The following is a 26,389-nucleotide window of genomic DNA, read 5'->3' as shown; positions in this document are numbered from 1 at the left end:
CGAGCAATTAGAGTGGGAAAACAACATAGTTTTGAAATATGAAGTCACTATCTAGAAACCTTAATTTTGATACTTTTGATTTTGAAACTCTTCAAGAAAATAACCGCTTCCGCCCTGTCCACACTACGGGCTCACCATAGCCCGTGCTACTTGGAACTTTTTGTTCCAAGTAGCGAATCTTAAACAACAACAAGAACAACAACTGTCCACACGTACGCCAGCAGGGAGATGAGTGGCCCCATAGGATTCATCAAACCTATACGCATCCCATTACGAAACCTATACATCTTTTGTACATCATGGCAGCTTAAGTCTGTATTTCCTAAACAGTTTATGAGCTTGGAAACAGTCACAATACGAGGTTCTTGTTTTTATAACGCTCTGGATCTCACAAAATAAGGCACCGAGAATGAGGCAAGATGTACAGGTTTCGTAAGTGGACTGGTAAATGCTTGATGAACACTCATCAGGTGAATGTTATATATAGGTCGTTCAGCAGTGTTATTTATTGATCGCTCATCCAATATATATATATATATATATATATATATATATATATATATATATATATATATATATATATATATATATATATATATATATATATATAACCCTGAAGGCGTGGTTTGTGACTTGTGTAGCCTGGATACGAGGATGAGAGAGAGAGAGAGAGAGAGAGAGAGAGAGAGAGAGAGAGAGAGAGAGAGAGAGAGAGAGAGAGAGAGAGAGAGAGAGTAAGGTTGCAAGGACACTATCATACATATCTCAACACTGCAACCACAAACAAACAAGCAAAAAACACAGAACACACTTAAACAAAATCAACAAAAACCCTATACAAAACACGCACACACACACACACCCACCCCCACACACATTCTCCATAAAGAATCATTCAGAACTTTGTATACCACATATGTCAGGCCAATCCTGGAGTATGCAGCCCCAGCATGGAGTCCATATCTAGTCAAGGATAAGACTAAACTGGAAAAGGTTCAAAGGTTTGCCACCAGACTAGTACCCGAGCTGAGGGGTATGAGCTACGAGGAGAGACTACGGGAATTAAACCTCACTTCGCTGGAAGACAGAAGAGTTAGGGGGGACATGATCACCACATTCAAGATTCTGAAGGGGATTGATAGGGTAGATAAAGACAGTCTATTTAACACAAGGGGAACACGCACAAGGGGACACAGGTGGAAACTGAGTGCCCAAATGAGCCACAGAGATATTAGAAAGAACTTTTTTAGTATCAGAGTGGTTGACAAATGGAATGCATTAGGGGGTGATGTGGTGGAGGCTGACTCCATACACAGTTTCAAGTGTAGATATGATAGAGCCCGATAGGCTCAGGAATCTGTACACCTGTTGATTGACGGTTGAGAGGCGGGACCAAAGAGCCAGAGCTCAACCCCCGCAAACACAACTAGGTGAGTAACTAGGTGAGTACACAAATAGAGTGGTAGACGGTTGGAACAAGTTAAGTGAGAAAGTGGTGGAGGCCAAGACCGTCAGTAGTTTCAAAGCGTTATATGACAAAGAGTGCTGGGAAGACGGGACACCACGAGCGTAGCTCTCATCCTGTAACTACACTTAGGTAATTACACACACACACACACACACACACACACACACACACACACACACACACACACACACACACACACACACACCCCTTCCACCAGGATAAAAAAATAAAAGGGCAACCGGGCCAAATCTCCAACTCACATCTGCACGCGATTGTCATAGGTGTCGTCAACGCCGACGCCCTCGAGGATGTCCTTGATGTGAGGCATAGAGAAGCACACAGCTAACGGGCTCCGAGGGTAGTAGGTCAGGAAGGCCAGGCACATCTCCTCCTCTGTGCCAAACCCACCCTGGAGGAGGAGGGGGGGGGGGGAGTGAGAGAAAAGATATCTTGAGATGACACTGTATGATGATGATCCTGTAGGCAGATGACACTGTATGATGATCTGCAGGCACATGACACTCACACAACAACAGTCTTAAAATAAACTACAGAAGGCCTATACAGACACATATATATATATATACGAAACAGCTCCTAAATTCATTTAGATAATATATATACGTCTAACCTACGCCGGAAACAATCCAGCGAGCCCACGCCCTGGTAATAATATTGTATTATTAAATATTCAGTAATATTTTCCCCCTGGTAATTTGTTGCATAAATCAACTAGCGTGTTTTCAAGGGTCTATAGCCTGGCCAGACTCAGACCAGCCCTCCACACGCTCTCCGTGACGCGCAAAATGTTCCTTTCACCCTGATGCCCTCTGTTACCTAGCAGTAAATAGGTACCTGGGAGTTAGACAGCTGCTACGGGCTGCCTCCTATGGGGTGGAGGCCTCGTTGAGGACCGGGCTGCGGGGACACTAAAGCTCCGAAATCATCTCAAGATAACCGCAAGATAACGCTACTCACGAAGGTGGTGAAGTCGCGGGTGGTGGAGTCGTACTCACACTCGAGGATGAGTATGTCCCCTGGGAGAATACTGACGTTGTTCACAGACCGCGAGTGTTGGTAGTTGAAGTCGTAGTTCAGGTCTGTGGGGAGGTAGGGGAAATCAATAGGGCTTAGGCTTCGTTAATGAGAGAGAGAGAGAGAGAGAGAGAGAGAGAGAGAGAGAGAGAGAGAGAGAGAGAGAGAGAGAGAGAGAGAGAGAGAGAGAGAGAGAGAGAGAGAGAGAGAGAGAGAGAGAGAGGAGGGGAAGGGGTGACCTTTCTCTCACCTCTCACGAGTGGTTGCAGCTCCTGGTTCTGCCTAACCTGACGGATCTTCATCTTGGACCCCAGCATGTGTGAGTGAAGCAACACCTCGAACACCTTCACTCCACCTTCAGGCAGCCCCTGGCACCAGGACAGAAAGGTTCAGGCTTAGAACATCTGTCCCCCCTGGAAGCTGCTCACACAGAGGTACATGTGGCTGGTACATGCACCGTTACAAAAGAATATGTCGAGGTACAGGTGTAGATACAAGTGTTGGAACATGTGCATGAATGGTGTACCTGTTGGGTACAGTCGGGGTGACAGATGCCCACAGTGAGCCAGTGTGTTCCAGGAGGCACGACCAGCAAGGGGCTGATGGAGTGGCCAATGGTCAACACCCCGGCGTCGTACTCTCTCGGCGTCTCCGTATACAAGACGCGTAGACCCGAGGCGTCCACGATATCTGTACGGGAGTGGTAAGAGCTTCGGTTATGTCAGAATAGGCTAGGCTACGTTAGGTTAGGCTAGGCTTGGTTAGGTTAAGTCAAGTTAGGTTAGGTTAGGTTAGGATAGGTTAGGCTAGGCTTGGTTAGGTTAAGTCAGGTTAGGTTACGTCAGATCAGGCTAGTTGAACAAACCATACACGAAGTGTTCAATTAGACTGTAATCAACGAGAAAGGCTAAGAGCACCAATCAAAGCATTGCATTGCACTTGCAAGTGACCTGCAACATTGAGGTGAAGCAATGGAGTGAATAATTGTATTGCAGAGTGCTGTATTGTTGCATAATTATGAACTAGATATCCTCCTCAGGATAGCCTGAACAATCCTGAACAAGCTATGACCTCAGGAACTGTTGTAATGGGTATAGTTTGGGCCTGACCTGGTGCAGGGATTAATCTGATATAATCACAAGATACCAAATTTGAAGGGGTAAGGACGTAATGGTTTTAAGATCAACTACTGGGAAGTAGACACCATCCCCTCCTCACCTTGCTTGAGGTCAGGATTGTCATAATGAATTTCCTTCAAGAAATAGGTGGCTCCTCCGTTCTCCTCCCCCAGGGGAAGACCCACGTTTTCCGGATATAAATCGCCTGTACACGAAAATAAAAAGACATTTGAAGTTAAGGATTTATTATACACAGTCACTCGGGTCTGTCTGTATAACATACTGCAGTGTATGGCATGACATGACTCAGTGTATGGCATCTATCTTGAGGTTATCTTGAGATGATTTCGGGGCGTTTTAGTGTCCCCGCAGCCCCGGTCCTCGACCAGGCCTCCACCCCCAGGAAGCAGCCCGTGACAGCTGACTAACACCCAGGTACCTATTTTACTGCTAGGTAACGGGGGGCATAGGGTGAAAGAAACTCTGCCCATTGTTTCTCGCCGGCGCCTGGGATCGAACCCAGGACCACAGGATCACAAGTCCAGCGTGCTGTCCGCTCGGCCGACCGGCGACCGGCATGACATGACTCAAGTATACAGATGGATTAAAGGGCATAACAAAGCGGGATGTTAATAAGATGTAATAAATATATCGACACAAAATACAATACGATACAGTGGATATAAATTGGCTAAGTGTACATTCAGGAAGGTCCTGGGTAAATAATGGTTTGGAAATTGGGTTTGATTGTCGGGTAGTTTATTGTGCACCCCATACGCATCCTGTGAGCGGTAGCGCAAAAAATAATTACAGAGGGCACAAAAGGTCTTTATCAGACCTCAACGGAGATTTATTACACTGAAAATAGGGTGGTTGAACTAAAGAATAAATTACTGCGTAACATAATTGCCGTGGGTTCACTTGATTGTTTCAAGCGTAGGCTAGACGAATAAAAAAAATATATAGGCAAGATTTGGGTTAGGAGGTGCCTCGAATGGACTAATAAGCCTTCTATTTTATTATTATTATGTTCTTAAACCTGAAAACTTAAGGAAAGATGTACAGGTTTCGTAAATGCTTGTTGAATCTTGACTTAGAGCTCCAGCCGTATAACAACTCGTCCTCTTGGGTACTTAAACGCATCAACCCAAGCTACCCACCAAACCCTACCTACCACCGCAAAGAAAAAGCGAATGTGTTCGCTTTTACTCTCCATAGTAGATTGATTGATGACTGATAAGATTAAGCCACCCAAGAGGTGGCACGGGCATGAATAGCCCGTAATCTTCATAGTACCCCGTATTGCGCCCGTTAAGGACCATACCGGACCAAATACGAGGCACTGGTGGCACTCACCTTCCCCACCGATGCCCCAAGTGAAGACCGGAGTGCCACAGTAGGTCCAGGACACTGGCATGTTGGGGCCGTAGCACTGCAGGCCCGGCACGCCCACCCACTTCTCGAAGTGCCTGGCACTCTCAGGCACGTGGCACTCGTACACCAGGATGTGATGCACGTGCTGCACGTTCTTCTCCTCGATCAGTGGTATGACCTGAAAAAATGTATTTCCGTACCCCTTATCTCCCGTGAACCTTGTGAGGCTAGACATTGATCATTGAGGCGAGACATTGATCACTGAGGCGAGACATTGATCATTGAGGCGAGACATTGATCATTGAGGCGAGACATTGATCACTGAGGCATATATATTCATTGATCACTGTGGCAAGGCATTGATCACTGTGGCAAGACATTGATCACTGAGGCAAGGCATTGATCACTGAGGCAAGACATTGATCACTGAGGCGAGACATTGATCACTGAGGCAAGGCATTGATCACTGTGGCAAGACAGTGACCACTGAGGCGAGACAGTGACCACTGAGGCAAGACAGTGACCAATGAGACAACACATTGACCACTGATGCTAACCATTGACCACTGATGCTAACCATTGACCACTGATGCTAACCATTGACCACTGATGCTAACCATTGACCACTGATGCTAACCATTGACCACTGATGCTAACCATTGACCACTGATGCTAACCATTGACCACTGATGCTAACCATTGACCACAAATTGATTTAAGAATCTTTCGAATGTATATAAATAATTCAAGGGTCGTAATGCTAGATAATTATCGATTAATTAATGAATTAAAAACATCATAATATGTTAAGCCTGCAGTCAAAAACAAAATTGCAGCCTACAATTATAAAAGAAGACAAAATTCATTCATTCATGTCTGTATGAAACATTTTTACTAAGAGCTGATATCTTGTTTAACCATTTTTACTAAGGGCTGATATTTTGTTTAACCATTTTTACTAAGAGCTGATATCTTGTTTAACCATTTTTACTAAGAGCTGATATCTTGTTTAACCATTTTTACTAAGGGCTGATATTTTGTTTAACCATTTTTACTAAGAGCTGATATCTTGTTTAACCATTTTTACTAAGAGCTGATATCTTGTTTAACCATTTTTACTAAGAGCTGATATCTTGTTTAACCATTTTTACTAAGAGCTGATATCTTGTTTAACCATTTTTACTAAGAGCTGATATTTTGTTTAACCATTTTTACTAAGAGCTGATATCTTGTTTAACCATTTTTACTAAGAGCTGATATCTTGTTTAACCATTTTTACTAAGAGCTGATATCTTGTTTAACCATTTTTACTAAGAGCTGATATCTTGTTTAACCATTTTTACTAAGGGCTGATATCTTGTTTAACCATTTTTACTAAGGGCTGATATCTTGTTTAACCATTTTTACTAAGAGCTGATATCTTGTTTAACCATTGTTACTAAGAGCTGATATCTTGTTTAACCATTTTTACTAAGAGCTGATATTTTGTTTAACCATTTTTACTAAGGGCTGATATCTTGTTTAACCATTTTTACTAAGGGCTGATATCTTGTTTAACCATTTTTACTAAGGGCTGATATCTTGTTTAACCATTTTTACTAAGGGCTGATATCTTGTTTAACCATTTTTACTAAGAGCTGATATCTTGTTTAACCATTTTTACTAAGAGCTGATATCTTGTTTAACCAATTTACTCTCATTCATCTCCAACATATTTGAAGCCATTGAGAAAGATGGCGTCATTATATTACAACAGTTGAATTGAAATTGAAATTGAAATATGTTTATTGAGGTAAAATACACAAAAAGGGATGAGGTAGCTCAAGCTATTCTCACCCCGGTCAGTGCAACGTGTTCATATATATATATATATATAGACACACATCACAAACAATAAACATTTTGCCGAACATTCTGAGAGATAAACATATACATTTCCTACTTTACACAAGTAGTATGGTATCAGACGTACACACAAATACTTTTATGACTTAGGTATACTGTATAGACAATTTGCAAGAGACATGCAGATAATTCAACAAAAGGTTACAGTGCAGGCGATGAGTCACAATAACGTGGCTGAAGTATGTTGACCAGACCGCACACTAGAAGGTGAAAAGACGACGACGTTTCGGTCCGTCCTGGACCATTCTCAAGTCGATTGAGAACGGTCCAGGACGGACCGGGGGGGGGGGGGGTAGAAATAGCCTAAGCTACTCTATCCCTTTGAGATGTATTTCTTTCTTCACCTTCTAGTGTGTGGTATGGTCAACAAAAGATTACAGTCTTGGTGCAAAATTCTTATATCCATACTCACCCCAATGGCTTGGGCTTTGGAGGCGAGGGGCGGGATCTTGACCACGCTGCACCAGTACAGGGTCGGCAGGTCGTTGGGCAGACTAACCTGAGGTGCGTGGAACAAGTCTTAAGACGAAACGAAAAAAAAATATATATCTTTACTGAGTCCTGAACATGCTTAACAATTTACACTTATTCTCTTTCAAAATATTTGAAGCAATCGACAGTGTAAAGAGGACGGTATTATAATAATTTATATATATCTGTTGATTTTTGAGTTAATTCACACATGGCAGGTACAAAGAGAAGGCACTACGGGCTCACCATAGCCCGTGCTACTTGGAACTTTTAGTTCCCAGTAGCTGAATCTTAAACAGGTACAAAGAATAAAATGATATATTTTATTTTCCAAAGCCTTTGCATGCCATGAATCGAGAGCCAGAAGATATCATGAGAATCTCGCCAACACATCAATAAAAAGACTTCAAAAAATTCATCGAAAATTTTCAAGCAGAATGAAATAAAATTGTCCAACTTTTGACGACATCCTAAAGCTTAAGAGGGAATTATCAGGTGAAAGCGCCAAACCATCGCGACTGTATAACACTGGGAAGGGGGGTCAGGATAAGGATTTGGGATGGGACGGGGGGAAAGGAATGGTGGCCAACCACTTGGACGGTCGGGGATTGAACGCCCTGACCTGCATGAAGCGAGACCATCGCTCTACCGTCCAGCCCAAGCTTAAGAGTTGTTGTTGTTATAGATTCAGCTACTCGGAACAAGTTCCAAGTAGCACGGGCTATGGTGAGCCCGTAACTTACCTGGCACAGGAGCGGGGCAAGTAGCACGGGCTATGGTGAGCCCGAAGTTTAAGAGGAAGAAGCTTGGCACATATACACACGTTGGGAGAGAGGAGGTCCCAGGCCTTCACGTCCCCCCCAGGGGTCGGGAAGACGAGCTCGGGAGACTGTAAGAGGACGCTCTTCGTCCCTCGTTCGCTGTGTTTCTTCATCGTCATCTCGTCCTTCGGGTCCTCGGAGGAGAAGGCCCAGATCAGCTTCACCGTCTCGTCCTGAGGGCAGGGCAAGGAGGAGGAGGAGGGTAGTAGTAGGACCCAAAACTCTACTTTAACTATTCTAGGCCTAGCCTAATCCTACTGTAAAATAGTTTTAAGTCAGGTCTATGTAATTTCTAGCTTAGCCCTATATTGGGTTAAGTTGGAATATATTTTAGTCCTCCCCCCCCTCATTTAAAATGTTACATTTCAGATTCACCGTTTTTTTTATTTGTTAAGTCGGGTTTCGTACTCAATTTGTAAGTTATAACACACACGTCTTACTTTTTTGTAATATAGCTATAAAAAGTGATAAAAAAAGTCAAACTCAACAGGGTCTTCTTCCCCCCGCTGTTTAATGCATGAGTCCCCCCCCCCCCTGCCCTGCCTGTGGGTCCACTAGATGGTAAACACGGACAGGGACTCGCCAGCCCGTCCTCCTATGGTTCCCCACCGTCAAGAAACTATCGTACTAAAGTGCCCTTATCCTAACCTACCAGAGGACCCAAACCGTATAATGAACTAGGGTGATCGTGTGATGATGACGAGGACGACTCACGGCCAGCTGGAGGTCTGAGAGAGTGTCGCAGGTGGTCCAGGGGCGGGAGAACCTCACCACTGTGTGGGTGTCGTTCTGGTACCCTCCCAGCAGCGTCACGTCCTGGGACTCGTCGATGACCGGTACCGCGTACCCCGTGGCGTGCCGGTCCTGGCGACAAGTATGCCGGAGTTAATATAGAAGATTCACAGTGTACATACACCGTTTTCCCGGCAGTAGTGTGGGGCTACACCCACAGGCAAAGGGCGTGCCTCTCTGACTACACTTACATGCAGGAAGACCTTTCCGGAGTCGTCCACCCAGCCCAGCACGATGTCGGCGCCCTTCATCCCGCCGTTGGAGGAGAACCCGAGGCCCACGTACCCCTTCGTCGCCACCTGCAGCAGAAAGATGAGCCTTACAGGCCATTGATCATAACACGCGCACACAATATTTTCACCATCAGGTAGAATCACAATAATTCAATTTTAGCACCAGGAGCTCTTTATACAGACTTCAGTTTAAGTTCATGGAAAGAGAGCCGAAACGCTCACACCTCGCCCCCTTAGACACGCCCCACTCTAAGACACACTCGAAGTAGTCCGGCTTAGGGTGAGACACACTCGAAGTAGTGCGTCTTAGGGTAAGTCACACTTGAAGTAGTGCGTCTTAGGGTAAGACACACTCGAAGTAGTGCATCTTAGGGTAAGACACACTCGAAGTACTGCGTCTTAGGGTAAGACACACTCGAAGTAGTGCACCTTAGGGTAAGACACACACTCGAAGTAGTGCATCTTAGGGTGAGACACACTCGAAGTAGCGCGTCTTAGGGTAAGACACACACTCGAAGTAGTACATCTTCGGGTCAAAGAGACACTCGAAGAAATTTCTCCAAACTGACCTGAACTTCGAAGATGATATCCTTCTCTCTGGGCGCCCACATGACCACGTACCTGCCCTTCTGATCAAGGACAGACCTACGCGTATATTGGAAAGGGACGAGGCTGCCTGCGGCCTCTGCGTCCATACTCAAGCCTTTCACCATCACCACCACCATCACCATCACCATCACACAAGACGCCGAGCCCATACTCTGGAGTTAAAGAACGGTATTCCATAACATCTTGATAAAATCCCCATGCAAGATCTTTTTTTTTTTTTTAAATGCTAAAAAAAAAAAAAATGAAAATCCATTTGTAAATACGACTAGACATTGTTTACGTTACAGAGTGCCATAGAGGTTATTTGTAAACACATTATATATGTTTTACACGTTTAAAATAAAGGGTGGAGTTCGCGATAAGAAGATTTACACGCAAACTAATATAGTTGGACAAAGGAATTAAACTCACCAGATGCATTTTCAATATGAATATAAATATATAAGATATACCAAGAAGTTTGTACAAGAAGAGATGGTGCACAGTGCTCACCCCCAGGTATAAGAATGCTCAGGCCGGCAGCACAGTCCTCACCCTACGTAAGACTGCTCAAGACTGAGGCGGGCAGACCTCAAAGACTGGTCCTCCGACATACAACGCTAACCCACCAATTACTCATTATTACAGACTTTCTATATACGTCATGTCCTCCTACTCCCATTTTGGACAAGAATTGTAATTCTTCGCAGCTAACATACACACTCGTATATACATTGATTCATACATTTTTATATATAATTAGACTTAAAACACTCTAAATTGTTTTAAGTGTTTATTTTTTTGTTTTTTTAAAAGAATATGGACAGTCTTAGGGAAAGCCAAGCCCCTCACTTGCTCCAGGATATACAGGAGTTGAACATCGAGAAGCCCCAAAGCCTAACATAAACCAGAATCAGTTACGCTGAACAACAGAACATTGAGGAACAATAGACCATTGACGAACCAGAGAACATTTGCGCTCTGCAAGGTCATGGCGGCTTCTGTCGCTGATACAGCAAACAAAAGCAACACAACAAAGGATAATTCCAGGTAATGGAGAGGTTGTTTGAGCGACTCTCAAGGCCATATGTTACAGGACGTCATTCACGGTGTCTCTATAGTGATGTCAGTGGCGGTCTGGTGAATCTACTGATGTCAAGTCATGACCTGGATCTAGGGACATCAATCAGTTAGGCAAGTACTGTAGTACTTGCGTTATGAACCTGTAGTACAGCTTATCTAGATCTTTGCCGAGTTATTTTGTGTTGTATTTGTGATTAGACAGTTTATGAGCTCCGAAGCACAAGTAGAATGTTTATAACAACGATAACATTTGATTGGGAAGCTTCGATACTCGATAATTGTTTAATATATGTAAGCAAAGCCGCCAAAGATTGAGAGATGTACAGATTTATAATTACCTGCGTAAGGGCTTGTTGAATCCTGACTATATATATATATATATATATATATATATATATATATATATATATATATATATATATATATATATATATATATATATATATATATATATACATATATATATATACATATATATATATATATATATATGCCTCGTTTTCCTCGGCTTCCGCTACCTTCAACACATTCCATTAATTTAAAAAAAACTTTGCTATGCATTGATCTATTCATCTATGAATGTTGCAGATTTGCTCTTTTTTTGTCTCTACATGAATAATAAGCAAATAACAGCTGAGCAGCGGAGTTGCAGAATTTTTGGTGAGTAATGGACATGGCCTAGACCACTACCCAAGAGAATGTGGACATCTAAGAGACATTACCATAAGAATATGTGTAGCATAGTAAACCCCACACATTGTTTGAGTTAGGAAAATACTATCTGTCATATATAAATGCTGTTCTCAAAAGATTCCCCCATTTTGCACCCGCAAGATAACGTAAGTTTTTAAGGGTTGATAAATGTTAAATCTTCTTGTTTAAGGAGCTGTTTACATGAAACAGTCATAAGCAAGTCCCAGCTGTGTCTGGGTACAAGTGACAGGATGAACAACCCAGCGGGTTTTCTTCCTATCGGGGAGTGTTGTATATACCGCACGTGTAAATACTTTCCAGTCTCTGAACTAGTAATAGGTAACTATGGGGGGTTCTGGACCCTATAGGATGAATATAATGACAACAGCATTCATCACACAGCCTAGCATACATAATATGCATCAGGCAGCCTAGCGTACATAATATGCATCAGGCAGCCTAGCATTTGCGAATGGTAGCCATGCATACAAGGACATATATATATATAGCCCTGCCCCGGCTTCAGTTATAAATTTATTAGACAGTGATTAAATGAATAAGAGACAGTTATTCATTCATCTGATGACAGCCATAGTGAATGTCTGAGGCCATGAATACAGACGCCGTGTACCAGATCATAGGACATAAATTGTTTCACGCTGAGACAATCAACAGGAGAGGAGTTGCTCTGTCTACGTGCAGCTGATTAATTAAATGCTCTTTCAACATTGACTTGAACATTTTTATATAGATACAAAACGAAGCAAAGGAGCTTTAATATTTGGGAGTGGTCCCAAGACTTGAGAAATTTGTGAGAAAATGAAGAGGATATATTTTGTGGAGAAATAATCTAAGTTAATGTATTTATTGTAGATTTAAGTCTCTGTATGATTAACTACATAAACACCTCATCCCTTTGTGTGTATTTATATCTTAATATTTCAATTTCAAATGACATTTGTGAATAAAGTAAACTACAGTAGGCCTATTAGCCTACTCCTGCGAGGCACGAACGCAATATATATACAGGTATATATATATATATATATATATATATATATATATATATATATATATATATATGATCTCATTCACACGTTGGTATTCCATTTTACCATATTGTAGTAAATTCCATTTTTGAGTGTGGGTTATAAAAACGTCAGAATCCAAGGTGTAGTATCCTGACCACTAAAGCAATAAGACATGCTTTGTGAGTCAGGCTGCTTCACACAGCAGGTGCTGTGAGTCAAGCTGCCTCACACACCAGGTGTTGTGAGTCAAGCTGCCTCACACACCAGGTGCTGTGAGTCAAGCTGCCTCACACACCAGGTGCTGTGAGTCAAGCTGCCTCACACACCAGGTGCTGTGAGTCAAGCTGCCTCACACACCAGGTGCTGTGAGTCAAGCTGCCTCACACACCAGGTGCTGTGAGTCAAGCTGCCTCACACACCAGGTGTTGTGAGTCAAGCTGCCTCACACACCAGGTGCTGTGAGTCAAGCAAGCTGTATCACACAACAGGTGCTGTGAGTCAAGCTACCTCACACAACAGGTGCTGTGAGTCAAGCTGCCTCACACACCAGGTGTGGTGAGTCAAGCAAGCTGCTTCACACACCAGGTGTTGTGAGTCAAGCTACCTCACACGAGTCACTCCAGCGCTTCCTCATGCGAGCCACAAAACATGATAAATCGTCTTTTAACTGAACTACCTGTCTGTGCTCATGATATATTCACAGCTGCTCAATGCATTTTGTTAAGATTTTCTTTACATATTAAACCGAGCGGCTGGCATGCGTCGTGGGGGCAGGGCAAGCGGACTGGCTCAACCGTACTAGGGGAGGACTCTTATTACTCTATAAACCTCACAAGGCGTTGTACATTATTCAGTCTTTAACATCAACTTTTTATGAGAAAATAACTCCTCGAGTATCAACATTGATATTAATATGTGGCAAAACTGACTCGGTTAGCACGAACTTGTATTTTTTTCTTCTTAAGTCACACGGCAATTGTGTGATTTCACAGGTCACGACAAGTTATCGTTGAGAACATTTTTGCCTCTACTGAAGACCTACACGTGCTAGAGCCTCTACTGAGGGCTCTACACCTCCTGGAGCCTCTACTATAAGGCTCTACACCTTCTGGAGCCTCTACTGAAGACTCTACACCTACTGGAGCCTCTACTGAAGACTCTACACTTCCTGGAGCCTCTACTGAAGACTCTACACCTTCTGGAGCCTCTACTGAAGACTCTACACCTCCTGGAGCCTCTACTGAAGACTCTACACCTCCTGGAGCCTCAACTGAAGACCTACATTTCCTGGAGCCGACTGGTGAGGACGCGCGCCGATGGGTAAGAATGCGCGCCGACGGGTGGGGGCGCGCCCCGACGGGTGGAATGTAAGTATAATAATATATTTATTATAACTATATACGATATGATCAAGATTTAGACTTAGATTTTAAAACTTAATTTTTAAGTGATTTATACAAATCAATACATGCAGTTGTGGCTGGATTGAACAGGTAAACGGCCATAGACAAAAAATTATACCTCACCGTGGGTCGATGTTCCTTTCAAAAACAAGAAACGCTCGAGGTGGCGTCATACGCTCGCTGCACTAACTCGCGGACACACGTGATTCCTTCCTCAGCTACCGCGGTACCTCGCGCTCGCTCTATACACCAACTGCCCCGGTAATGACAGGTAAATGTGGCTCCAGGTGAGGCTTCAGGTCATTCCCACAACCCGTCCTCGACTCAAGTCCGTTACATCCAGCGGTCGACCCCACAGACGCATTCATAAAGTTGTACATACTGTTCATTCCAAACTGGAATTTCCTCATATATAAATTAATATTATAATATATTAGCATATTGTGCATTTATAGGCATAGGTTAGGTGTTTAGGTTCTGTTGGCGATTATTTGTATTTGTAGTACGTGGGTGAGGCCTTTATAGCGGTGTGATTCGAACAAAATTCGTCAGTGAAGCACTTGTTCCTGAACTGTTCGAACGTTCCTGAACGTTTCGAACAAGGGGCCTCGTAGCCTGGTGGATAGCGCGCAGGACTCGTAATTCTGTGGCGCGGGTTCGATTCCCGCACGAGGCAGAAACAAATGGGCAAAGTTTCTTTCACCCTAAATGCCCCTGTTACCTAGCAGTAAATAGGTACCTGGGTGTTAGTCAGCTGTCACGGGCTGCTTCCTGGGGGTGGAGGCCTGGTCGAGGACCGGGCCGCGGGGACACTAAAGCCCCGAAATCATCTCAAGATAACCTCAAGAGTGCCTCGTAATTCGTAATTCACGTCATTAGTTGTGAGTCGTGTGTAGACCGTTTTCATTCATAAATAGGGGGTTTGGCGGATGCATGGAATCACTTTTGGGTCTTTGTTTGGAAGACAGGCTGCATTCCCAAGTAGGTTCTAATCTTTCAGGTTCAACATTTAGAAGCGACACTTCACCATTTCAGTCTTCCTATTTTATTGACATTTGTCGTTTCTGTCCTTTGGGTGTTTCTGCCAATTTTGATTCGTTTTGTTGAGTTTGAAGGCGGATCTCGCCGGAGAGCGAGAAAACAGATACCAAAGGTACTCCAGTACCTGAGACAACAGGTACCAAAGGTACGCCAGAACCTGAGACAAGTTACCAACGGTACTCCAGCTCACTGCCCCAATGATACCCCCCCCCCCAAGTCCCTGCTCATTCACACATCTCCGCCCACACCCCAACATTGCCTCCCAATTCAACTGAAACCAGCAAGAGTCCCACCCCAAGACTGGACACTACCCATCGAGAAGTCAGAACAACAATAAAGTCACCTGGTACACCAATTCTAATAGATTGAAAAAATGAAACTCAATTTTTGTTTAATTATATTTTTTTAAATATTTATATTTTTTTTTATATTTTTTTAAGTATATTTTTTTAGTTTTTTTCCTCTAAGTATGCCAATATTTCCATGCGTTTGTGTCCTTGTTTCCATAATGTTTAGATTTAATGCCTTGACCAGACCACACACTAAGAGGGTGAAGGGACGACGACGTTTCGGTCCGTCCGGGACCATTCTCAAGTCGATCGACTTGAAAATGGTACAGGACGAACCGAAACGTCGTCGTCCCTTCACCATCTAGTGTGTGGTCTGGTCAACATAATTTTAGCCACGTTATTGTGACTCCTCGCCTGCATATAATGCCTTGTATGTTACAGCTATGGTGGCGAGGGTTCGTGCGGGCCAGCAGCGGGCCGTGGTGGCGTGTGTGTTGGCGGCGGCGATGGCTGTCTTGTTGGTGGAGGGCGGCCAGATGGAATCCTTCGTCCTGGGCGAATCGGGCACGCGATGCCTCAACGTCAGCGCCTCCTTCCCTTGCCCTACCCTCACCTTCTGCGTCGGCGCCTGTCTGGCCAGTGAGTGTGACACGTACTTGATTGTTCTGACAGAGGTCCACGAGTTGACTTGGGCGTCTGTCTGTCTGTCTGTCTGTCCACCACGTCGAGAAGAACGAAATATCCCGCTAAAGGCATTTATATGATTGAAAACGATTGAAAACAAAGATCTACTGACTAATGGCGAACAATTGCTTGAAGACTCAAACGTCCTTCCAGGGTGTTTGAGACATACCTGATAAGCTGGGATACCTTAGCTGGGATATCCCAGCAAGCCTCCTGAGATGGACATTCCAGCATGCCTTCTGGGAGGAAGGGAGAGCCCAACAAACCCCTGGGGGAAGGGACAGCCCGACACACCCCCCTAGGAGGGATGGCAATCCCTGCAAGTAGGGAAAAGACGTCCCATCAAGCCCTCTCCTGGGATGGAGGAACATCCCAACATGCCACATGGGAGGAAGTGGTAACCTAGTCAGCGAAGACTACAATATTCCACACACACATGAGGTCAACATAATGTTTTTGCCTCATCATTTATATAATTTACAGCTTTCAATAATTGTTTATTACCAAACGTTGCTTGGCAGCAGTGACTAAGTGGTAACGACCCTTCCAGTACAACCCGACGAATTTAAATTAAAAGCAATCACTGTAACCAATTCAATGGTTTAACGACTTGTTGGGGGGTTCATATGATTATAAATAGGCAGGTTTTTTTATATATAACAAGTTGTAGATATTGTATGCATTGTCTTACTCACTTGGGCGGATTTTGAGAGTCTGTGTCATGTCCCCAGACCCGAGCTGTCTTGGTGTCAACTGGATGGGCACCTCCTGTCAGCTGCTCTCCTCTCTCAGGCAGGTCGTGGCCGATCCTACTTCCTCCATCTATGTCCCAGGTAAGACGCCATCTTTCTTGACTAACACAGTCATCCTCAGTGGCCCAGGTAAGACGCCATCTTTCTTGACTAATGCCCTGGGGCTAGATTCACGAAGCAGTTATGCAAGTACTTACGAACGTGAACATCTTTCCTCAATCTTTGACGGCTTTGTTTACAATTATTAAACAGTTAATGAGCTCCGAAGCACCAGGAGGCTGTTTATAACAATAACAACAGTTGATTGGGAAGTTTTCATGCTTGTAAACTGTTTAATAAATGTAACCAAAGCCGTTAAAGATTGAGGAAAGATGTACACGTTCGTAAGTACTTGCCGTAACTGCTTCGTGAATCTGGCCCCTGGCCGCCAAACACTTGCAGTTACGCTCTTGCAACTTTCCACTGTGATCTATGAATATATGGATAGTGTCATAGGGAGATCGGAATATTATATTTTATAGATATAGATATGGTAATTTTTTCATTAACGTTGACTGAATCAAAATAATTTTCCCTGATACTTCATCCAATCATAGTATAATGAAAGAGTTACCCAGGCAGAAGAGTTACTGAGTCATTGGCAACTTCAAAATTGAGCACAGGTAAATTTCAACAACTTCACAATTGAACAAGTTGACAACATTCTGAAGGGTTCTGTCTCAAGTGACAATAAACATCTAGATGTGTGTATTCTAACGCTAACATAGAGTCTCTCTGTGTTCCCCCCTGGTGGTGCTCAGATATAGAGCGGTCTTCGGTGGTCCTGCAGTACCCCTGCTCGACGTGCTATGGAACACAGCCTGCAGGTATCGACCACTGGCTCCTAGAGTGCCCCAGGCCCGGGGGCGTCGTGGTGGGTGTGGCCTCTGCCTCCACCTTGACGGAGCTGGACTACCTGGTGTGTACACACCCGCCCGGCCTCACTCTGGACTACACTGTGGGGTGTGTCCATCAGACCACCAGCTGCAACGACAAGGGCCTCAAGTGGGTAGGTGGCGAGAGGGTCTTGGGCCAGATTCACGAAAGCACTTACGCAAACACTTACGAACTTGTACATTTTTTCTCACTCTTTGCCGGTTTTGTTTTCAATTATTACACAGTTAATGAGCTCCGAAGCACCAGGAGGCTGTTTATAACAAGAACAACAGTTGAATGGGAATTTTTCATGCTTGTAAACTGTTGAATAAATGTAATCAAAGCCGTCTAAGATTGAGGAAAGATGTACACGTTCGTAAGTGTTTGCGTAAGTGCTTTCGTGAATCTTGCCCCTTGACCTTAAAGCATATTTTGTCGTTAGACAATGAAAGAAAGGCCTGTAAGGAAAAGTGGGTCATGATTATTTTAAGGAAGAGAGGTAAGGGAAGTAGGTCCAGGTATGATTTCGGGAAGGAAGCGAGGAGGCTGATCAGAGTTTAATTAATTTATCTACAGGATAATGTGGAAATGATTCAGAATTTGGATTAATGACGGAATTACACAGTGTAAAACAATTCTTATTCCTGGGATGGTAAGTGTTATTTTCCGATTACTTATGTTACTCATGTATAAAAAATGGCTATTATTACCCTCAACCTTTGCTTGAACCATTGCCTCAGACAGCTTAGGGAAGCTTGCCTCAGACACCAATTCAATGGTGTCTGAGGCACCACTGAATTGGTGCCTCAGACACCATTGAATTGGTGTCTGAGGCAAGGTGTCTGAGGCAATTGGTGTCTGAGGTGTCACGAGCCCCTCTAAGACCTTCCCGACCTTGAAGACGTCGGGAAGACGTCTTCAAGGTCCCTGAAGACTGCCTTCACCTTACCTCAAGCTGTGACACAATGTTCCATAAGTCCCCTCAGCCTTTAGGCACCTTGGAGATATAAGCTATCAGAAAATAACACTACCCAGGAACATAAGAAATTATTACACAGGTTTATAGAATGGAAAGTGGGTCAGGGGCCAGATTCACAAAAGCACTTACGATCCTGTACATCTTTTCTCAATCTTTGGCGGCTTTGTTTACAATTATTAAACAGTTAATGAGCTCCGAAGCACCAGGAGGCTGTTTATAACAATAACAACAGTTGATTGGGAAGTTTTCATGCTTGTAAACTGTTTAATAAATGTAACCAAAGCCGTCAAAGATTGAGGAAAGATGTACACGTTCGTAAGTGCTTGCGTAAGTGCTTTCGTGAATCTGGCCCCCAGGTTCTTACATAAGCTCTTAGTAAGAAGGCTTCCACAGTTCACTAATTTCCAGCATAACACACCTGACCTGTATATTGTCTTAGAAACGTAAAGACGTGACATCAGGCCCAAGATCCTTATGGGTGCTAGAGTCTAGACATTAAACTGGACACTAAATCTTATAATCAGTCCTTGAGTTTAGACATAAAACCTGACTAGCGTGAGTTCCAGAAAAAATCCATTACATCAGCAAATAAAAGACGATAGTTTTTTCAAGTATTTCCTACACACTGTATTGTAATACACAGTGTAAGGATACTGTGTATTACAACACACTGATACACCATACGACCTTGTGTCGTGGTGATAATGGTCCAGGGGCCAGATTCACGAAAGCACTTACGCAAACACTTACGAACGTGTACATCTTTCCTCAATCTTTGACGGCTTTGGTTACATTTATTAAACAGTTTACAAGCATGAAAACTTCCCATTCAACTGTTGTTATTGTTATAAACAGCCTCCTGGTGCTTCGGAGCTCATTAACTGTTTAATAATTGTAAACAAAGCCGCCAAAAATTGAGAAAAGATGTACAGGTTCGTAAGTGTTTGCGTAAGTGCTTTCGTGAATCTGGCCCCAGGACGGCGTAACCAGAACGACCGAACGACGACGTAACCAGAAACGTCGTAGTTCCTTTGTTTTCTGACATGTGTGGTTCGGTCATCATGCGGGCTTGTAATATTCGAGGCCCAAGTGTCACTCTCCGATGATCCAAATTAACACCATTATATTTAAGAGTCTCTCGCCGTGGCTTATATAGCTTACGGATAGTCTCGTCCTCCAAGACATTAACTGTGGAGGACGAGCCCCTCTCTAAGACCTTAACTGTGGAGGACGAGCCCCTCTCTAAGACCTTAACTGTGGAGGACGAGCCCCTCTCTAAGACCTTAACTGTGGAGGACGAGCCCCTCCAAGACCTTAACTGTGGAGGACGAGCTCCTCCAAGACCTTAATTGTGGAGGACTAGCCCTGCCAAGACCTTAATTGTGGAGAACGAGTCCCTCCAAGACCTCAGTGTGAGACCACTGTATCTCGAGTCTAATATATGACATGAGTTTCTAGTAGTTATAATTAATGTTATTATTATTAGTGTTGTTGTTGAAATTGTTGAAATTGTTGTTGTCTCATTAGCACAGGACTCTCCCTCATTTCTCATTCTCCCTCGCCAGTTCTTCTTGATGACAGCTGTGTGGTGCGACAATCAGATCTTCTTTCAGCCAACTAACTACCGCTACCAGACTATTGGGATAGTGTCGACGCAGAAGGTGAGTCTATTGCGATGCCCGGGTACCGTAGCCCTATACATGGGTTCCTTACTCCCCCTCCCCTCTCTGTGTGTCTATTGCGATGCCCGGGTACCGTAGCCCTATACATGGGTTCCTTACTCCCCCTCCCCTCTCTGTGTGTCTATTGCGATGCCCGGGTACCGTAGCCCTATACATGGGTTCCTTACACCCCCTCCCCTCTCTGTGTGTCTATTGCGATGCCCGGGTACCGTAGCCCTATACATGGGTTCCTTACTCCCCCTCCCCTCTCTGTGTGTCTATTGCGATGCCCGGGTACCGTAGCCCTATACATGGGTTCCTTACTCCCCCCCCCCCCCCACCTCTGTGTGAGTCACTATCCACAGGCTCCTGGAGCCTCTACTGAGGGCTCTACAGGGGGCCATAGAGTCTTCTATGGTCACTACAGGGGGCCATAGAGTCTTCTATGGTCACTACAGGGGGCCATAAAGTCTTCTATGGTCACTACAGGGGGCCATAGAGTCTTCTATGGTCACTACAGAGGGCCATAGTCTTCTATGATCACTACATGGCTCTTCAGGGGGCCATAGAGTCTTCTATGATCACGACATGGCTCTACAGGGGGCCATAGAGTCTTCTATGGTCACGACATGGCTCTACAGGGGGCCATAGAGTCTTCTATGGTCACTACATGGCTCTACAGGGGCCCATAGAGTCTTCTATGTTCACTACATGGCTCTACAGGGGGCCTATAGTCTTCTATGGTCATTACATGGCTCTACAGGGGGGCCATAGAGTCTTCTATGTTCACTACATGGCTCTACAGGGGGCCATAGTCTTCTATGATCACTGCATGGCTCTAAAGGGGGCCATAGAGTCTTCTATGGTCACTACATGGCTCTACAGGGGGCCATAGAGTCTTCTATGTTCACTACATGGCTCTACAGGGGCCCATAGAGTCTTCTATGTTCACTACATGGCTCTACAGGGGCCCATAGAGTCTTCTATGGTCACCATATGGCTCTACAGGGAGCCCACAGAGTCTTAAATGGTCACACATCAAAAGTAAACAAAAAGGAACGCAAGTTCTCTTTCCTGCTCACAATTTAGAACTTACAAACAGCTTTGAGAGACCGCGCGGTGCTAACATAGCCTTCCCGGCTTGGCGCCGTCTTTGATAATTACTTAAGAGAGAGAGAGAGAGACCTTCTTGACCGTTCATCTTGACTTCTCCTCCTTCCCTTGACAGGTGGACACGAGTAGGTGCTTGATCCCCGGAGAGACGAGTGGCTGGGTGCCCGGCGTGACAACTGGCGTACTTACCCGCCTGCAGTGTCCGCCACACATGATGGCCATCTCTCTGGAGTGGCTCGACTATACCTTGCCTCCTGCCCTCAAGTGCTGCCTCTACTACGACTGAAGATCTAAGCCTCATGGGGGCCCCTCTACTGACGACCTACACCCCCTAAAGCCTCTATTGAAGGTTCTACACCTCCTGGAGCCTCTATTGAAGGTTCTACACCTCCTGGAGCCTCTATTGAAGGTTCTACACCTCCTGGAGCCTCTACTGAGGGCTCTACATCTCCTGGAGCCTCTATTGAAGGCTCTACACCTCTTGGAGCCTCTACTGAGGGCTCTACACCTCCTGGAACTTCTACTGAGGCTTTACACCTCCCGGAGCCTCTACTGAAGACTCTACACCTCCTGGAGCCTCTAGTGAAGACTCTACACCTCCTGGAACCTCTACTGAAGACTCTACACCTCCCGGAGCCTCTACTGAAGACTCTACACCTCTACATCACTCCACCTGGAGTAATTTGATAACGTAACTGACCAGTCATGTAATCAGACTAACCAAACCATTTGGTGCACTAATGATTGGAAATAAAGCTGTTAATTACCTTCGCACTAATGCCAGTCTAAACAACTGTGTGTAACTAGCTTCTAAAGATTTCACTTAGTTAGCTAAACTCAGTTCCTGAACAGATTATATGTGCCTCTGTAACCCTTTACACCATCGCCCACGGGATGGGTATGGGGTGCATAATAAAGAAATTGAATTGTTCACCCAATGCTTAATTTCAAGCGCTTTATATTTCGCTACATGTGAAGAGCTGCCTCACGATGACCATCAGATTTGAATGTTGGCTGAAAATCGCGCTACACGTGTCAGGACTTAGTCTCATCAAGTACTCGAAGATGTTGAAGCCTCTTATGATTTAAGTTTTGAAAAAAATGCGCAAATCTCTATTAAAGCCACGAAGGCTTATGGAAGCCTTAATAGTTGCTGTTACGATTTCACTGAAGCCTTATAGACGTCTGCTATTCTTAAGATATTAATATGTTACTACTGCTGTGGTGAGAGTCTTGGCCATTTGCAGCCTACTTCACCTTCGAGGAAATCACTAGGTTTCAATTGAAGCTGAACCGGGATTTCACACAATTCCCCTCCACCCCCCTAATGCACTCTGGCTCTGTCCACCAGTAGTTCTACCTCTGACGCCCCTCTGTCTATACACAGAGAAATCACATTATCACATGTACAAGAATGTAAGAACTCTTTTACATATAAATAAATAAATAAATAAATACAATTATCATGGTATATCATTCAGAAAATCCACAGGAATTCTGTGAAATTTTCTCATGATTTTCGAGCGTTATTTTTGAGCGGAATTCAGGATGATTCCACATATTTTGAGTTTTAAATTACGACTTTTTATACCGAAAATATACAAATCAGTGAAATCTGCAATTGCTCATATTTTGCCCAAATTGACTTGCAGCTTTCAAAATACGATGCCTATCGGAAATATGACACTTAAGGGTTATTTTTGAGCGGAATTCAGAGTGATTACATATACTTAGAGTTTTCCATTACGATTTTTTATACCGAAAATATGAAAATTAACGGCGGGCAAAAAATTTTGCCCAAAATTTGGGCAAAATTAAATTTTGCCCAAATTCACCCGCAGTTTTTTTTTAATACGATACCTATCGGAAATATGACCCTTGAGTTTACACAAGACGCCTCGGGAATCGTCGAAGGTGCAATAGTACCCCAAGTTGCAATTCTGTTGACTATTCTGTTGTTGACTACTCCTAGCGTAGTCATCTTCCGCGTGCACCTGGAAATACCCCAGCACATGGGTTCAAAGCCTCATCCCACCCTACTGTGGATTTTCTCGGATAAACGTTTTTCTTTTGGCTTCTTATGTTGGGTGTTTGGTAAGAACAAAACATGTTTAAGTTAGTCACTCACAATCAGGGGACAGTATCAGGGAACAAATCAATGTATTAGGGAACCACGCAAAGTATTCGGTGACCATGTAAAGTATTAGGGGGACTAAGCAAAGTAATAAGGGGCCAACCACTGTATCAGGGGATCCACCAAACTGTGAATGGAACCAACTAAAGTATTAGGGGACCAACCAAAGTATTAGAGGAACAACCAAAGTATCAATTAACCAACAAAAGTATCAAGGGAACCAACCAAAGTATTAGAGGAACAACCAAAGTATCAAGGGATATAATAATATAATTATAATAATATAATTATTATAACTATATACGATATGATCAAGATTTAGATGTTAAAACTTCATTTGTCAGTGATTTATACACATCAATACATGCAGTTGTGGCTGGATTGAACAGGTAAACGGCCATTGACAAAAAAAAATTATACCTCACCGTGGGTCGATGTTCCTTAATTAAAGACAATGGTCGCTCGAGGTGGTGTCATACGCTCGCTGCACTAACTCGCGGACACACGTGATTCCCTCCACAGCTACCACGGTACCTCGCGCTCGCTCTATACACCAACTGCCCCGGTAATGACAGGTAAATGTGGCTCCAGGTGAGGCTTCAGGTCATTCCCAAGTAGGTTCTAATCTTTCAGGTTCAACATTTAGAAGCGGCACTTCACCATTTTTCAAATGGGTTCTCCTTAGCCTTGAGGTTCAGTTTGGTAGAGGCACTTCACCATTTCAGTTTTTCTATTTGATTTACATTTCTCGTTTGTCCTTTAGTTGTTTCTGCTAATTTTGATTCTTTTTGTGTAGCGTTTGAAGGCGGATCTCGCAGGAGAGCGAGACAACAGATACCAAAGGTACTCCAGCACCTGAGACAACAGGTACCAAAGGTACTCCAGCACCTGAGACAACAGGTACCAAAGGTTCGCCAGAACCTGAGTCAAGTTACCAACGGTACTCCAGCTCACTGCCCCAATGATACCCAAGTCCCTGCTCATTCACACATCTCCACCCACACCCCAACATTGGCTCCCAATTCAACTGAAACCAGCAAGAGTCCCACCCCAAGACTGGACACTACCCATCGAGAAGTCAGAACAACAATAAAGTCACCTGGTACACCAATTCTGATAAATTGAAAAAAAATGAAACTCAATTTACTCTTCTTTTTGTATTACAAAAACATACTAGAGGTTAATTCCACTCAGTTTATTTACATATTGATCAGAAATGTTCTAAATGCCAGTCAACATAGGAATGAGTGAGAAAATCAGTAGGAGGGGGCCTGACAGCAGAGTGGATAGCGCTCTGTGGATAAAGTTTCTATCGCACCTAATGCCCCTGTTACCTAGCAGTAAATAGGTACCTGGGAGTTAGCTACGGGCCGCTTCCTAGGGATGTGTAACAAAAAGGAGGCCCAGTCGAGGACCAGGGGACGGGGACGTGTGCGGGGGGACTCTAAGCTCCGAAATCATCTCAAGATAACCTCAAGATAACCTGACGTGTTATTAAGTAGTTTATCACCATCATATATATACATATATGAAGTCGGATGATCTTTTGAGATTCATGTTATTTAGTAAGTAGCCTCAACTTTTTATGAGAAAATTCTTGAATTATAAAGTTGGAATTGATGTCTGACACGAATTTGTCTCATTCGTCCTCGAAGACGTGAAAATGAGCATGCGTGTGTGTCACGCATCAATTTTTAGATTCAACAAACATGAAAAAGTAATCATTTTATTTCGGCAAACATGATATTTCCATCCCTTACTCTCTCACGTTTATATATACCATTAACCGAATATATTAAGGCACGGCCAATGTCGTTTACTACACAGATTGTATCTGTCTGTGCTTGAGTTTGAGCTCGTGCTTGAGCTTGAGCTCTGTGCTTGAGCTTGAGCTCTGTGCTTGAGCTTGAGCTCTGTGTTTGAGCTTGAGCTCTGTGCTTGAGCCGTAGCAAGAACCTGTCTCTGTCACGCTGTGAGACAGTTGTTCATGACTAACCCAACCTACTGTAGCCTAACAGGGTTAATGAAAAAAAAATCAGTAGGAGCCGTTAGGAGCATTGGAACCTAAAACCTTAGGTTTGAAACTTAGGTTCGAATCCTCATCACGGCTCCAACCGATTTTCTGACTGATACATCACGTTAATGTGATTTCTTTGTGCAATCGGGTTAATATTAGTAAAACACCTACAGAAGATTAGTTATGTAAACAAACCCAACGCAGTTTTACGGAAGGGAAATCATGCCAAAGGAATCTACTGGAGTCCTATGATAAAATAACGAAAATAAGACAGAATAGATAAAAATGGACAGTTTGCCTATTCCTGGACTGATAAAGAGCTTTCAACACGTCTACTCAAGAAGTCCGCTCGAATCTGAATACATGGAAGAGGACTGACATGAGCGAGTGCTTAACATACTTGAATCACAGAATCACAATGGGGGGTTGAGATGTCGGACTGGTGTAGGACAGCAGGAAAGAAAGACCTAGAGCTTCCTCTAGTTTATGGGTGAGGCGAAAGCCAGTAGCAGATACAATCTCTAATACTGTACAACACGGTGTCCCCTAAAAATGAGTGACAGAAATGTCAGCTATCTGCTAGCCCTCTTTCTCTCTCTTTTTGACGAACATTGGCAGACATTTATCTTTCCTTAATTTATTTTAAGATTTTAAAAACTTTGCATGTTGCAGGTATGATGCGGTTGTGTTGCTGGGTGTAGTGACAGCGGGTGTTCTGGTGGCGGAGACCAGCCAAGCGGGGTTCTATGCCATTGGTGAGATAGGCAAGCGGTTAGTTTAGTTTTTCT

General features: G+C 43.8%; 2 protein-coding genes across 5 annotated transcripts in view; one reads left to right on the top strand and one right to left on the bottom strand.

The window, feature by feature from the left end:
• The window catches only part of LOC123769170 (MOXD1 homolog 1), a 69,507-nt gene extending 52,631 nt beyond the window's left edge, over positions 1-16,876 (bottom strand). For 2 of the 4 annotated variants that reach the window (XM_069309893.1, XM_045760168.2), the window contains exons 1-12: positions 10,319-10,438; positions 9,787-9,978; positions 9,176-9,283; positions 8,907-9,056; positions 8,195-8,365; positions 7,313-7,399; positions 4,978-5,173; positions 3,722-3,826; positions 3,030-3,193; positions 2,754-2,871; positions 2,447-2,568; positions 1,729-1,877 (exon numbers count right to left, since the gene is read on the bottom strand). In XM_069309893.1, coding sequence (XP_069165994.1) covers positions 1,729-1,877; positions 2,447-2,568; positions 2,754-2,871; positions 3,030-3,193; positions 3,722-3,826; positions 4,978-5,173; positions 7,313-7,399; positions 8,195-8,365; positions 8,907-9,056; positions 9,176-9,283; positions 9,787-9,975 — 1,559 coding nt within the window. In that variant the 5' untranslated portion in view covers positions 9,976-9,978; positions 10,319-10,438. Of the gene's footprint in view, positions 1-1,728; positions 1,878-2,446; positions 2,569-2,753; positions 2,872-3,029; positions 3,194-3,721; positions 3,827-4,977; positions 5,174-7,312; positions 7,400-8,194; positions 8,366-8,906; positions 9,057-9,175; positions 9,284-9,786; positions 9,979-10,318; positions 10,439-14,138; positions 14,158-16,725 lie in introns of those variants that run through there. The other 2 variants (XM_069309891.1, XM_069309892.1) reach the window with 2 other exon arrangements.
• On the top strand, positions 14,185-21,736 carry LOC123769171 (uncharacterized). The gene is made up of 6 exons (XM_045760169.2): positions 14,185-14,286; positions 15,788-15,985; positions 16,762-16,863; positions 17,583-17,830; positions 20,242-20,337; positions 21,566-21,736. The coding sequence occupies exons 1-6, from the start codon at positions 14,280-14,282 to the stop codon at positions 21,734-21,736; spliced, it is 822 nt and encodes a 273-aa protein (XP_045616125.2). The 5' UTR covers positions 14,185-14,279.
• Positions 21,737-26,389: the final 4,653 nt, after the last annotated feature.

Source organism: Procambarus clarkii, chromosome 66, assembly GCF_040958095.1.
Source record: "Procambarus clarkii isolate CNS0578487 chromosome 66, FALCON_Pclarkii_2.0, whole genome shotgun sequence".
NCBI lineage: Eukaryota > Metazoa > Arthropoda > Malacostraca > Decapoda > Cambaridae > Procambarus > Procambarus clarkii.
The sequence above is the reverse complement of the archived record's forward strand: the minus strand, read 5'-3'. Positions and strand labels throughout refer to the sequence as shown.